At 32.3% G+C, this 16,243-nt stretch overlaps 1 protein-coding gene across 8 annotated transcripts in view; it reads right to left on the bottom strand.

Moving 5' to 3' along the window:
* Nucleotides 1–16,243, bottom strand: part of LOC149076942 (uncharacterized) — a 341,983-nt gene that overhangs the window by 24,974 nt on the left and 300,766 nt on the right. For all 8 annotated transcript variants that reach the window (XM_089244666.1, XM_089244668.1, XM_089244665.1 and 5 more), the window contains 9 exons: nt 10,552–14,880; nt 7,102–7,136; nt 6,083–6,326; nt 4,961–5,133; nt 4,641–4,773; nt 4,006–4,193; nt 3,373–3,565; nt 3,164–3,219; nt 363–439 (listed from right to left, as the gene is read on the bottom strand). In XM_089244666.1, the coding sequence (XP_089100792.1) occupies nt 363–439; nt 3,164–3,219; nt 3,373–3,565; nt 4,006–4,193; nt 4,641–4,773; nt 4,961–5,133; nt 6,083–6,326; nt 7,102–7,136; nt 10,552–14,880 (5,428 nt within the window). The remainder of the gene's footprint in view (nt 1–362; nt 440–3,163; nt 3,220–3,372; nt 3,566–4,005; nt 4,194–4,640; nt 4,774–4,960; nt 5,134–6,082; nt 6,327–7,101; nt 7,137–10,551; nt 14,881–16,243) is intronic.

The raw sequence follows: 16,243 nt of genomic DNA, 5'->3' as shown, positions 1-16,243 counted from the left end.
TAGGAATGGCAAATGTGACTTTTTTAGTTTCAACTTCATTCAAAATGAAAACTCCAAGAAAAATAAGCATGAATTTTTCAAAGTTGGTACGTATAATTACACTTACTAAATTATTATATTTTAATGTGCATAAGGAACCCATTTTTGCCAAAAATTGGGTCCCAAAAATAGGAGGGTTTTCTTATACATGGATGGTATTATAGATATATCTTTTCAACTTTTTCCTAAATTTTAAGTCCGAAAAATGAGGGAAGTCTCTTATACACGAGAGTTCAAGGGTTTCTTACACACATTGAAATACTGTAGTCTATGTGGTAGCATTTCTTTATGTCCGATTAGAAATAACACTGATTAAAACTTACTTATACCACGTGACTTCTGGTGGCGGCAACCCTTGAATTTTAATAGTCAAAGACACAACATCTTTCTCAGTCACAGTCTAAAAAAAAAAGTTAAAAAGTTTTTTAACACATGAATTTGAATAAACATTTGTTTAATCTTTAAAGAGATAAGGAGACACTAGATTTTTTTCTGAGATATAATTAACCTTCCATTAAGAGCATATAATCTGTAAGATGAAATATGTTCCTGTTGAAGCGGATTAAAGAGTATTGTTTATTGAGGCGAAAAATTAATATACAGTAAAACCTAGTTAAGTCGTCACCCTGATAAGTCGTCACTCCGGTTAAGTCGTCATTTTACTTCAGATCCTTCCAGCTCCCATAGACCATAATGTTATTAAACCCTCGTTTACTCGTCGCTAATTTCGGTTAAGTCGTCACTAAAAAAGTTTGAGAAAGAACAGACTATTTTTATGGCTCCCATTAAAAAAAGAGCTCGTTAACAGCATTGCCATATGCTTAAAAGTCACCATAAAATCGTATATACCCAAACGGAACAGTTTAAGTAACGAAAGTTACGCTGGGGAAGTTGATTTGGCGAATAAGGTTTTTGGAACGTTGGGGACTGTTCAAGGTTGATCTCATTTCTGCCTGGGCTCCATTGGAGAAACTAGACAAACCACGAGACACCCAAGCTCTGTCGCAAGAAGCAACGTAAGCACTTCGCCCCCTCCGGAGATGGCAGGGCATCTCCGGCAAAACCAAAATTTATTTATATGTCAAAGATTACATATAGTGCAAGGAAATCAAAAATTACGTAAATCAAAGAATCAAATTAATCAAGTTAAAGTCAAAGTGCAACGTGCGGGCACGGATAATAAATAATCATAGAAAGCATGGGCTCTACTAATTTGGGCTTAAAATTTAAACAAAATATCTTTGTTGAAAAAAATCAGTCATTCTTTCCCAAATGGAGGTCTTCTGTTTACTTTTCCCTGCCCAGGGCCCCTCCACCAAGTCAAAAGTGTTCGAGATTACTTTGCAGTTGTATCATGAACTACTGGTGAAGAATTAAAATACTAAAATTAAATTTGATGTCTATGTAAAATTAATGTGCAATAGAGAGTTTCTATTATGAAGAAAAGCTACTTATAGCTTTAGACTAATAGTTGCTCTGTTAGTCTAAATTAAAAATTGCTAGTATATAAATCAAAGTGTACAGTACATTTTACCAAAATAATGTAAGTAATAAAAGAGATAAAAAATTGCTATTATTTTTTCTTTCGCAATCTGTAAATTTTATTAATATTGTTAATTTGATTCATACTTTAACAAATTTCATACTACTTTAAATTTATACGATTTTCACAAAATTGCACATTAAAACTGACGGAACTCCTCTTAAGTTGTCACTCCACTTAAGCCGTCATAATTTTTCAATAACTTGAGGTGACGACTTATCAAGGTTTTACTGTATATCCAAGCATTTCACAGTGAGTAGTAAGCAAAGCTAGTCAAATTAGGTATTAATACCAAGACCCATTTAATTTGCATTCAAACTTGCTATAACTGATTACACAGCCTGCAAACACACACCCAATAAATATATTTTTAATTACTATTTCAAATTGTAAAAACTCATATTGATATATGACAGATATGTATTGATTGTTCATTTACACATCTAACCAGACAGCCAACCCTATAAAATACCGGGTGCTTCAAAATTCATGCACATCATAGTTTATGAATACTTTTTTTAAATGAATATGACTATTTAACAAAAAATAGCAGATTAAACTTATGTGAATTGAAACACTACCTTCAATAAAAGTAAAAAGAAAAACTGGGAATTAACAAATTTTGGAAATGTTGGCCTTCTTCACAGACACATAGGCACATTTTTTTTTATCAGATTGCTCAAGATTTTACAAAATCTGCAAGAGTTAATGTCTGATATTGTGTTAATGATGTTTGTCTTGAGTTCATCTATCACATGTGAATTATTGCATTATGACACATTTTTAAAGATAGCCCGAAAGAAAAAAATCCTGGAGTTACAAGTCTGGAGAAAGAGGTGGCCTAAATTTGCGCATAATGACAAAATCGACAAAAAAAATTGAAACATGAAAAGTTTCTTTGGGTGTCTAGCACCATCCTATTGAATCAGGTGTACCATTCATTGCTGTTCAACAATGAAATGAATTGAGCAATAATGTCTGTGTATGTGTAGACTTTGGTATCAAAGAATCAAAAAAATCTGAAGTTGTGATACAGCACAACAAACACAATTTTTTTTCAATCATGTAAGGGCTATTCATGAACAATATGAGAGTTTGTAGTGGACTAATACCGAAATTTCTCAGTCTATCTTAAAAATATGACACACTGCAATGGTCCACTTATGATTTATGAACTCAAGACTGAGATCATTAATGCAATATCAGACATTAATTCTCACAGACTTCTTAAAGTCTCTGGTAAAAAAAAGTGCCTATGTGTCTGCAAAGAAGGCCAACATTTACAACATTTATTAAAAATGTTCATTAACCTGAAATTTTTTAAAACTTTTATTGCAGGTTATGTCTCAATTCATAAGTATAATCTGTTATGTTTTGTTAAATAGTAAAATTCATTTAAAAGAACATTCGTAAATTATGATGTGCACAAATTTTGTGTATATTATAGGATTGACTATCTGGTTGGATGAGTGGATGAACAATCTTTTAATTAAAATATCAGTATGAGTTTTTGCAATTAATTTTAAAATAAATTTAAATTAAATTTCACAAGAGAATAAATATCTTCAGCAGAAAACTTACCAAATCGCTATATGTTTGCAAGAATGAAGGTGGTTCTTCCTTCACTTTAGGTTTTTCTGAAGAGAAAAAAAGGAAGAGGGGAGAAGAGAGTACTCATTATAGTAAACATTATAATATTATTGAACATAATAAAGTGTCAAAAAACCGTTAATAACACAGATTTCCACTAAAAATTAACAAATATTTGGATAAATATTTATATTTCTTACCTTTAACATTTAGTATCAATGAAGTTACAGATTTTCCTTCTGGGTTCTCTGCAATGATATCATAAGTTCCAGCATCCTCAGGCCGTGCATCTTTTATAGTAACAGTAACAGTTGTTATGTCAAGATCTTCTGATGTTTTAATAATGACTCTCTCTGTTTTCTTGAGGACCTTCTGATTTCTGAGCCAAGTAATCTGAAATATGAGGAAATAAAATAAAAATCAGTTTATTTATATTTTGATTTTTAGGGATGGTATTTCCAAAATACCAAGAAAAACCAGTGCAGTAAATTACAACTGCACACATACATTTGTGTATAAAAACACTTTTTTAAATCACAAAAATGGACACAGGACGTCATTTTCTAATCAACTGATTTCAGATGATTCTAATCCAATATTTGAATGCATTATTATTCACGTAGTTAATTTTAAATAACATGGTCAAAGAAGAATGTAAAAATGTATTTGACATATATGCTTATATGGAAGTCAATTTTACTAAATTAATTTCTTTTTGTCAGTTTATTTTTCCATAACTTTCTAGCAGCAACCATTAGAAAAATGAAATTAATGATATTTCAATTGTGAATAGATTCTGAATGAGTCTTATTATGACACAATAAAATAATTACTTTAGGTTCAGGAACTCCGGTTACTTTGCAAACAAGATCAACAATCTTTCCTTCTTGAACTGTTTTGTCTTTTGGTTTCTCAGAGAAAACAGGTGGATAGCCTTCCAAGATATCTGTCAATGAGGATTGTCTTGATAGACTGTACCTTGATGAAGGACAAATATCACTACCATGATCAGAAAATGGAGCTGTTTGTATTAAAAAAAAAAAAATACCTTTTTTAGTAAAACATATGAGAACAAAATGTGAAGCAAAAAATGCAACATAGTTCACACAAGTAGGGTGCAACTACTTTGAAAAAAATTGAGTTACCAGCCAAATTTCCTATAGGTGCCAAATGTATCTTTTTTAGAAAAATGGACCAAAATGTTTTTGCTCCAACTTTTCTAGGACGTGATAACCCCTTTCAATGTTGATAGGTATTCATAATTCAGAAATTTTTCACAGCAACTTGGAGAATGGGGTTTGTCAAGCCCAGTTTTAAAGTGTTTTGAAGATACTTTAATAGTAGCACGAGATACTTTAATAGTAGCACGAGATACTTTAAAACTGTACTGGACATTTCAATGAATTTACAGATTTATTTGTTACAGATAATTTAATAGAGTACTCCATAAAATATCAACTATGCATACCCTCCACAAGCAATTCAGCAGAACATGAAGCAAAGCCAGCAGCATTCTTAGTTACAACAGTGTATGTTCCAGCATCCTCCGGGAAGACCTCTTGTATCACCAAGGTGGTAACATTGTTATCATCATAGAAAATCTGCAAAATATTATGGTCTCTATATATGGTATTAAGAGCCATAATCCAATGTAATTCTAAACTGATTATAAAATTATTTTTCCAACGTTTGAAGTCAAAACGACAAAGATTATCATTACAAATTCTTACTCAAAGAATAGATGAAATATGACGTAAAGGCAACTAAAAAACATGCATTTATTCTCACCTGGAATTCAGAAGATGGCTTTATAATCTGAGTTTGTTTGAACCATGTTATAGTAGGTCTTGGATTGCCAGACACTTGACAAGTTAATTCTGCTGTCTGTCCATCCAAAACATGAACACTTGTAAGTTTCTTCACAAATTTCGGTCCGGCCATTTTTTCTCCAGGTTTTGGCTCTAAAAATATGCATCAGATTATTTTCAGTCAAATGAGCAATGCCCCCCTTTTTTTTAACAGTATCCAAGCAATTATCATATTTTCACAACATTCCAAATACAACAACAGCCAGTGTAAATACAGCCGATTCCCATTTTAACGAATACTGTTATAGTGAAAATCTCGTTTTTTAACAAAAATTTTTCTAATTCCCCCAGATAAGTTTACATAGGAACAATGTGAAAATCTGGAAGTCCTTTATAACAAAATTTCATTACTACAAAGTGATTTCTCCAGTCTGTTAGAGTTCATTATAACAGGGTTCAACTGTATTTGTTTTTGTTTTTTTAGTGAAATCTACAGAAATTAAAATGATTTGTGTGTGTACTTATATATTATACTCTCAATATTATTTTGAACTGATCTCCAACAATATACCAAACAGGACCGAATATCAATGACAAGGTACTTTAAAAATTTATCACGGTTAGATAAATGTGTGCAATAGTCATAAAATTATCCAGCAACAACAGTTCCTTAAACTCTACAATGACTTTTGGCATGTTTATTTTGATTGCTATGGTTCACAAACACTGTTTTTTGAACATGTTTATCTCATTAATGGTTCATCCCTTCTTTAATGCTCCGAGAACAGAGAAAAGTTTCTGCACCGGTGGGCATTTCTACTAGTTTAGTAATACATTTTGACTCATAATGAAAAAAAAATGATGATCAAAGATAATTTTTTTAAAAAGGGTAACTCAAATTACTACATTATGAAGAGTTTCAGCCGTTTCTGCAAACATAAAAACTAATTTTCAAACATGTTTTTGAAATACTTTTCATGGACTATTAGAGAACATGGAACATATTAGAGTTACCTATCTAATGTGTGGATAAATTTAAAATTTAAGAATTATTATCATTACAATTTAATAATCAATTTATGGATCAATTCACTTTACTCACTTCTCAATACAGGTAATTTCTGTATTTTTTTGTCCAATGTCTCCTTCATATAATGGGTGTATGAATCAATGTCTTGAAGAATATCTGGAGGGACATAGCCTGTCTCATTGGTGACCACTTTTTTAACAAACCACCATTCACTGCTTGTCTTTTCTATGAGGTACACATGCTCTCCCTCTATGACAGACAGTTGTTCTGTCTTTTGGGAGACAAATTTAGATACCACCACCAGTTCAACCGGTTGCTGAGAAAATAGAAATAAAACAAAAAATTATGTGTTTTGCACATGTTTTATCAACCAATTCAAAATATACTGAAATGAGTAAGTGGTATGTACTGCTTTTACAAAGAATGTGAAAACTACATAAATTTGAAAACAGCAAAACATTTTTCATCATAACATCACTTGCAGTCAAGTTCAATACAATATGAAAATGGAATTCCAGATAATGAATTTTCAATATATTAGACTAACTGTAATGAATTTATCATATAGCAAACTAATTCTTACTCCTGTCACTTTTTAATAATTCATAATTTCGGTGTGATACACAGTTTCAAAACTTATATAATTTTTATACCTGTAGTCTTTACATTTCAAAGATTAACATAAGCTATTTCTGTTGACTTGAAATTTTGGTAGACTTTGAAATATATAGAAAAATTAGTAAATAAATATTTATTTACATCAGACAATTATATAGTTGAGAAGTAATAAAGTAGTAATGACTTTTTGCTTTTTATAGATTCAATATATGTTTTGGCAAGTTGCCTTTCTCATCAGTATAATAACTGTTGTTAGATGTATGACATAAACTCACACAAGCTCCAAAATAGAAAGCTTATTTACTTCTTTAGAAATACCAGTCTAAAAATTAGAGGCCCCCATTACGATTGCAATTGAACCAAAACGATAATAATAATAATTCTCAGAGAAAGCATCTGAAAGAGATTATTATTCTTGCCAGAATCTAATTTATATTAAAATCAATTAAAAGCAATCAAATGAATGAATTTACCTCAATCTCTTCTACTTTCTTGATTTTCAATTCTTCTGCAATAAAGAAATAAAAAAACTTCAGAAAACTGAAAAGAAAACTGTAGGTACAGTATTTTGGTACAAGACTCCATTATGGGAAAAAAATTAATAGATATTGTGTTAAGGTAGACTAGAGTAAAACCACTACTGATTAGTCCCAGAGTAATCCAAAGTATCTGGTCCCAAAGCACAATGTTTTGCATTGTTCTGCAAAGAGCCCTCCGAAGCCTGGAAATGTTTTGTGGTAAACTTTCATTCACATAATAGTGTTTTCTATACTTTTCTTGAAATTCTTCCTGAAATTGTTCTGCGACGTACATCACAATTTTCAGCATATTCTGCTTTGGGGGAGGGGGGGGGGGTACCTGGAAATAATCAATAGTGAGGCATGCCATTATTAATATTTTAAAAAAGTATTTTGTAAGTTGAAATTTACATGATTTCATTCCAACAAAATCCAGGTTGTGAAACCCCTATTGGGTGTATTAGGAAACAACACCAATTGTCACCCAATATTAGATTCCATGGCCAATCATATTATTTTAAACAATCTGTTCTACTCAGATTAAGTTTTTTCATATTAATCTCAATGGGATGATGAAAGGACGCAACTACACACATATTATATAGGGAAGAAAAGTTCCCCTTAAGGTGAAAAAAGATACAATACATGGATCAGGATACATGAATCATGGATACATGGATTCATATATATGATTCTCCAAGAAATACATAATCTATTTCATCAAAAAAAAAATTTGTTCAATTTAAAAAAACTTTGAAGTGCAATTTTTTTCTTTTTGCCCATGTCCAATGAACCAGGGGCATACACAAGATCGACCTCTGGAAGGGGCACATCAAGTTTGTAGGTGAGAGTTCACAGGAAATATCTTCTAGGGAAATTTTCAGTAATTTCTAACTTTGAACTTTTTTTTTTAAATTAACAGAAATTAATTAAGATAGCATATCAATGCTTTTTTTTTTTTTTGGTATTTTAAATTCAATAAAAACCTTTTAAAGATTTTTGATCATCTGGCTCTGCTATTTCTTGCTAATGCCTTCATCATCATCTAATTAAATCCATCTCTGCCTATACATTCAAACCAGTATTACTACAGTAGAGCATCGATTATCTGAATACAGATGAACCGAAACATCTGATAACCGAAAATGTTTTAGTCGGCAAATTTACTGCCTTGACAAGGCTATGAAGTGGTTAGAACAACAAGAAGAATGTGATGCTGTCCAATTGCTGTCTTTAAAACGTTTCAAATATTTAATGACAAAAAAAAACGAGTTTAAGCTCTGAAGCAAATGAAAATTTTAGACTTCTTTTCCCAAACTGTAGGCCTACTTTAATAGCCATTTCGAACTTGTCAAACTAGCCTAATCAGTTCTTGTTGTTGTTTGTAAGGTGTGTGACACAAAATATATACAATTTGTTTTGTGTATACAATTAATATCACTGTTTCTTTGTTTCATATTGCTTCTCTGACACTCTGTACAATTTTTTTCCCGAAAATGATCGGTTATCCGAAAAAACAGTCATCTGAACACCCCAGTCCCCAACTGTTTCGGATAACTGATACTCTACTGTATATGGAAGAGAAGGTAAATTTTGACTAACAATACTCAAAAACATCACCAAAGAAAAAGGCAAATACGAGAAAAAATCAAAACTCCTTATGGGTTGTGACACACTATGGGTGTCATTTTCAGAGAATACAAAATATCATGCTGACCATGGATCCCACTTGGATTTATTACCAAATCTTAACTCTCTGTTGCTCAATGGAAAGAAAAAATATATGTCTGCCCAAGTCAAATGTCGTAACCAGAATGAAGTTCAGCACCTGCTTGTAAGTCTTCTATAACGTCCTGATTGGCTGCTTACAAAATGCAGCTATCTGATTGGTCTATTTGAATTTTCTTATAATTCTTGCTCATAATGAACATAAGCCACGGCGATGTGATTGATGGTATTGATTTATTGTCGTTTACTAATTTATGCGAAGGTCCGAATATATGTGCCTTTGCCACTCACTGCTAGCAAGCGGGCCATAGATTCAAATTTTAGGAAGTGGAAGTCTTCCACAAAGTAAAGTCCACAGCTGATTTAGACTTCTACAAAGGCACATATATTCAGGCCTTCAAAAATAAATTAGTAAACGACAATACTACATCAACACAGCCGATCGCAGCGCCATGGCTTAAGTACATTACGAGCAGAAATTGTTAGGAAATTCAAATAGATCAATCAGATAGTTTCATTTCACAAGCATCCAATCAGGATGTTATAGAAGACTTACAGGCAGGTGCTCAGCTTCATACTGGTTACGGCATTTGACTTAGACAGACATATATTTTTCTTTCCACTGAGCAATCGAGAGTTAAGATTCTGTGATAAATCCAAGCGGGATCCTTGGTCAGCATGATATTTTGTATTCTCTGAAAATGACACCTATAGTGTGTCAAAATGCATAAAGAGTTTCGATTTTTTCCTTGTATTTGCCTGTTTTGTTGGGGATTTTCCTGAGTAGCATTGCTGTTGATTGAATCATTAGCACTTGTAGGCATTGGCTTGTTCTTGAGAACATTCTTATTGAGGTGAAAACTGTTTCACACACTTATGCCACTGTATTTGCAATACATGATCCAAATTAAAAAAAAACAAAAAAAAAAACATTCACAATCATACCATCCATTTCATATCGGACATCAACTGGAAAGTTAAATTTCATATTTTCTTTTTCAAAGTGAATAATACGAATTGCCTCAAGTATTTATTTGGTTGCATGGGTGACAATATACTAATTCAAAATCACAACTTTAATGATAGTTCTAGTTCCCCACAATCATTAGAAAAATTATAGCAAGAATAACTTTATAGATTCACCATCTGATGCCACATCAATTCATGTACAGAAACAGAAAAAAAAATTAAAGTCAGGTTACCATTGATTCTGAAAGAGTTATTAAGGCCTTAATTCTGAGGATTGATCAAATATGACTACTTGAACATGGCAATGTTCATGGTGATTCAATGATTAATGATCCATAGGTAGTGTTTTTTTCAATTCTTAGTAACATAAGCAACATTTTCCATTATTTTTACTTAATATTGCCTTTAGCTAATTCTTTTTTCCTCAACAAAAAGCCTAATTTTGGTATAGCTGGTTTGTAAGTATGATTAAGCTAATGAGATTTAGGAAGGGAATTAAAAAAATGTATCTTAAGTGGGTTGGGTGGGGCTTGTTTCACAAGAGAATTGTAAGAAGTAAGAATCACAATGAATGGAAAAAAATCAATCTTTGAAAATCAATGTAAAAGATATTTTACATCTAAATTGAACAATTGCATAAAAATCAATTTATGCAATTACTTTAATCGTAAGTAATATCCTTTTGTTCAATAAATAAATTCAACATACCTGAAACTTCTTCTACTTTGTATTCTGGTTTTTCTGCAGGCACTGTGATGCTAATGGATTCCTCAGTGTCTTCCGATACTGAAACTTGAGGTTTCTTTTTCTTAGGAGCAGTCACTTCAAAAGACTCTTCTACATCTTCTGGCTTTTCATCAGGTTTAATGGGTTGTTTCTGGCCGATGGTAAAAGTCTCTTCAACTGGCTTTTCAGCTTCTTTTTCAGTTTTCTTTTTTGGTTTTTTAATTGCAATCTTTGTCTCCTCTAATTCTTCAACTTTCTTCTTTTTCATCCTCAGCACCTCCAACTGCTTTTCATCTTCCACTTCAATTTTTTTTACCACAGTGATTTCTGCACTTTCTTCTGTAACTTCAGGTTTCTTTTCTTCAACTGGAATAGCGAGTTGGAGAGATGATTCTTCTTCTATAATAGGCTTCTTTTCTGGTTTTGCAAGATCGACTTTGAATGCAGTCTCTTCCTCTTCTGGAGCTTGCGGTTTACCAGGCTTAGCAATCTTGAATTCTTCTCTCACAGTATCTTCTTTTTTCTTGACATCTTTTCGTTTCTTTAAAGTAACAACGTCTTGTTTCTCTTCATCTTTCTCAACAACTTTTTTAACAGTTATTTCAGCTGTTTCTTCTGTAACTTTATATTCAACTTTTTCTTGTTCTTTCTTCACTACCACCTTTGCTTCTTCCATTTCTTCAGCTGGTTTCTTAGGCTTTGAAATATCAATAGTAAATGCTTCATCAACTACAGAATCTTCCTCTGGTGACTCTGATTTCTTGCGTTTTGGTATTTTAAACTCTTCTGATACAACTTCCTTCTTTTTGTCATCTTTCTTCTTTTTAATAATCACCTTATCTTCTTCAACTACTTTTTTCACAGTTATTTCTGCCTTTTCTTCAGTTACTTTGTATTCTGTTTCCTCTTCCTTCTTTGGCACGATAATTTTTGCTTCTTCATTTTCCTGAACTTGCTTTTTCTTCTTTTTTGGAAATTCAACAGTGAATTCTTCTCCAACTGGAGCTTTCTCTTCTGGTTTTGGGATTTTGAATTCTTCAGCCACTGGCTTCTCTTCTTTTTTCTTCTTGAGGACAACATGCTTTTCTTCTTCTTCCACAATTTTTTTAACAGTAACTTCAGCAGTCTCTTCTGTGATTTTGTATTCTTTCTTTTCTTCCTCTTTTTTGGGTATGACTACTTTAAGTTCTTCCTCTGCTTCCTCAACTGGTTTTTTCTTCTTTTTTGGAAATTCAATACTGAACTTTTCTTCGACAGTGGCCTCCTCTTCTTGCATTGGTTTTGGAATTTTGAATTCTTCAGCCACTGGTTCTTCCTTTTTCTTAACATCTTTTTTCTTCTTCAGAACTACACGGTTTTCTTCTTCTTCAACAACTTTTTTTACCGTGACTTCGGCAGCCTCTTCTGTGATTTTGTATTCTTTCTTTTCTTCCTCTTTTTTAGGTATGACTACTTTAAGCTCTTCTGCTTCCTCTACAGGCTTTGCACCTTTTTTTGGTATCTCTACAGTGAAGGCTTCTTCAGGAAAACCTTCATCTTTAGGTACCTCAGTTTCATCAGGTTTAGGAATTTTAAATTCTTCTGATACAGGTCCTTCCTTTTTCTTAACATCTTTTTTCTTTTTGATGACAACTTTTTTCTCTTCCTCTTCCACTACTTTCTTTACAGTCACCTCAGCAGCTTCTTCTGTTACTTGGTATTCTTCTTTCTTTTTCTCGGGTATCACCAATTTCAATTCTTCTTCCATTTCTTCAACTGGTTTTGGGCTTTTCTTTGGCATCTCAACTGTGAATGCTTCTTCCACTGGTTCTTCTTTCTTTTCTTCTTCTTTAAGGGAAACTTGGAAAACTTCATGTGGTGTCTCCTCACTTTTTTTCTCTTCTGGTTTCTTCTTCAATTTGAGCTTTTTAGTTACAACAGTATCTTCTTTTACATCTTTGATTTCTTCCACAATAACCTCTTTCTTCACAGTTGTTTCAGCTGCCACTTCTTCTATTTTGTATTCCTTCTGTTCATCTTCTTTCACAACTATCTCAAGGGTTTCTTCTGCTTCTTCCACAGGTTTTACAACTTTTTCCAATTTTAATGGTATTGTAAACTCTTCTTCAACTTCTTTATCTGTTTCCAAAGGCTCTTCTTTCTTCAATGGTATGTCAAACGTTTCCTGAACTGGTTCATCTGGTTTCTTTTCTTCAGGCTTCTTTTTCAACTTGAGTTTCTTGGTCACAATCTCTTCTGCCACTTCCACTTTCTTCTTCACTGTAACTTCAGCTGAAACCTCTTCAACTTTGTATTCTTTTTTCTCTATTTCCTTCACTTTCAATTCCAAAGATTCCTCAACAACTTCTTTTACCTCGGGTTTCTTTGGCATATCTACTTTGAAGACTTCTTCAACAGATGTATCTTCTGGAATTTCAGGAAATTCTATTTCTTCTTTTATGGTTTGTTCTGGTTTTAGTTTTACAGTTACCTCTTCTTTTTCTTCTTCCGCTTTAGGAACTTTCTTCTTTTTCTTTTTTATGACTGCAGTTCCTGACAGGTCTTCAACAGGTACTTCTTTTTTAACAGTTACTTCAGCAGCTTCCTCAGAAACAACATATGGCTTTTCTTCAGGTTTTTCTTTAACTATGATTACATCTTCAACAGTTTCAACATTCTCAGATGGCTTTTCTTCCTTTGTTGGAAGTTTCACAGCAAATTCTTCCACAGTTTCTTCATCTGTCACTGGTTTTTGATCCAATTTAATCTGAACAACCTCTTCTTCCACTTTAGGCTTTTTCTTGAGAGGTTTTTTGATTGAAACCTTGTCTTCGATTTTTTCACCTTCAAAAATCTTCTTCTCAACAGTTATTTCAGCTTTCTCTTCAACCACAACAAATTCCTTCTTTTCTTCACTGGGCTTCAATGATACAATTTCATCTACGACCTCTTCTGTAACAACTGGTTCATCTTTCTTCGGTAATTTCACGTCTATCACCTCTTGAACACTTTCTGGTTTTCCTTCTTCAGGCTTTTTATCAGGCAACTTTACTTCAACTGGAAGTTCATCCTTTTTCTTTGGTTTCTTCATTTTAATAACAGATGTTTCCTCTTCAAGCACAACTGCCTTTTTCACAGTTACTTCAGCTGCTTCTTCAGACACAACATATTCCTTCGGTTTTACTGTTTCTAGGATGACAACAGTAGCTGTCTCTTCCACTGCTTCTGGGATTTCTTCTTCTTTTGGAGATATTTTAATATGGAAAGACTCTTTTACATCCTCTTCTTCTTGTGGTTTTTTCTCTCCAGGTAACTCGATAATTTCTGTAATTTCTTCCTTTGGTTTCTTTGGCTTGAGCTTCATAATCACCTTTTCTTCTTTGGGTTTTTTTTCTATAATTTCAATTTCTTCTGGTACTGCTATTTTCTTAACAGTGAGTTCAGCTGTTTCTTCAGTCTCACTAATTTTCTTTTCTTCCATCTTAAGCTCTACGGTTACTTCTTCCTCTACTTCCATGGGCTTCAGATCCTTTTTTGGCAGTTCAATAGCGAATGTTTCCTCTACTGGCTTTTCTGGGACTTCAACTTCTTCATGCTTTTTAAGTTTGGGTTTTTTCTTCAGTTTCAGAGTCTTTTCAGCAGGACCCTCCTCAACTTCTTCAGGAACTTTTTCTTCAACAATTTCTTTTTTTATTGTCAATTTTACAGCTTCCTCAGAGACAGTTTTTTCTTGTTCCTCCTTTAAAAGAAGAACTGCTTCTGCTTCTTCAATTTTTGTCTGTTGTTCTTCAGGTTTCTGTGGGAGAGTAATAGCAAAGCTTTCTTCCTGCTCCTCCGGTTTTCTACAGGTTTCTTCAGGCTTTAATGTCACAACAGTTTCTTCTAACACTGTTTCCTCTTCCTCCTTTTCAGGGAGTGTAATTTTTAATGTTTCTTCTGGCATTTCGTCTTTAACTTTGGGCTTCAATTTTTTAGGGATTTTTACTTTGAGCACCTCTTCAACAATTTCAGGTTTTTCTGCTGTCTCTGGCCTCACAGTAACTTCTTCAGTTTCTTCAACTTTTTCTTTTTGTTTCAACAAAACTTCTACTTCTTCAGAAACTTCAGGAACCTTTTCTTCAACTTCTTTAGGTATCTTAATTTCTGCAACAACCCCTTCTTCCTCTTTAATTACAACTTTTTTCTTTGGCTTCTTGACGGTTAACTTCACATCTTGTTCCTCTGGAAACTCTTTTTCAGCTTTCAATGTGATATTTTCAGTCACTTCACTTGGTTTCTCTTCTCTTTTGACAGTGATATCTAAATCTTGTTCTTCTTGTGGTATTGGGGCCTCTATAACAAGATAAAAAATAAGTAAGTTAGGCAGTCATTATTTATATTTGCTACACCAAATCTCAACGCTTGACTCATGAGGATTTCAATCCCTTTTTTTTTTTGTATAACTGAATAAAGTTTTCAATTTGAACAAATTTTACTGAAGGAGCTTTTACTTGGAAATTAAGACAATAGAGAAGGATTCTTCAGACTCATTATTTATTTGTCTCTGTGATTGATTACCATAGTTAGGATTCAGATCTATGACTATCTATATAGATGACATGAAATAATTTTTCAAGCAAAATTAAAATTTGCATAGCATTTGATTTTTCAGGAATTTAAGCTTTGAAAATGCAAATTCTTTCAAATATTACATTCTGCTATTGCTCTAATTGTTTGGTTTTCTAAATATCATATAAATTACCCAGAGGCTACCCGAAATAGCATTAATTTCTACAATACTTTAATCCACAATTGGCATTTGCATTTTAACTTATTTATACATGTGCATAAAAATATTTTTAAGAACAATTAACATTCTATTAATTTATTTTTCATATTTATTATCTTTATTTTTATTGATGAGGTTAAAAGAAATAAGGTCTATTTTTGTTAGATTGGGATTACACTATAAGAGATAAGAGATATTTCAAAAAACTTGAAGAAAACAAGCAATAAGCATATTGGTCACATTTGCTTGAATGTAACTAATGCACTTATTGGTTGCATTTTTCAAGATTTGTAAAAGATTTTTATGTAACTTTTATAGTGTATTCCTGGCCTTATTAAAATTTGTGAAAATATTCAAAACTGAAATTTCAAATGATGTACAAAAAAGCAGAGGTACAAACAATAAAACAATTCAGGTTAATAAAAAAGTGAATGTAATCTATACTGACATGCTCATGTGACATTCAGGATTAGATTGAAAAACAAGACCACACTGCACACAAATATATAAGTACCTCATTTAAATAGAGTTGAATCATGCTGTGTATTTTGATTGACTCTTACCTGTGTAACACACATATCTACAAATGTTAATTTTTAATAGTGAATATAATTATGATTATATATTACTAAATATTTGTTATGTGAGCTGTGTGAATGTTTCAGATTTAAAAAAATATTAACTGTCATTAAAAATTTAGGTTGAAGTAATGCTTATTATCTTATTATTGCATTATTTGACCGAATATTGCACAGACTGTTAAAAGCAATAGTATATTGTATTTGTTTCCAAAGCATTATGTTAAAAGCACCAACAACATCCCCACGTTGTTTTCCACAAGGCATCTTATGTCTGTAAAAAGGAAAGACATTGTTAGTTTTATTAAAATGTTATTCATCAGTGAAAGTTGAAATTTTCAGATGAACA

This window comes from Pholcus phalangioides, unplaced genomic scaffold (assembly GCF_987345545.1).
Source record: "Pholcus phalangioides strain wild (caught in Gottingen) unplaced genomic scaffold, Ppha-v1.0 ptg000015l_1, whole genome shotgun sequence".
In the NCBI taxonomy this organism is placed as follows: domain Eukaryota; kingdom Metazoa; phylum Arthropoda; class Arachnida; order Araneae; family Pholcidae; genus Pholcus; species Pholcus phalangioides.
This window is presented reverse-complemented; position numbering and strand designations above follow the sequence as displayed.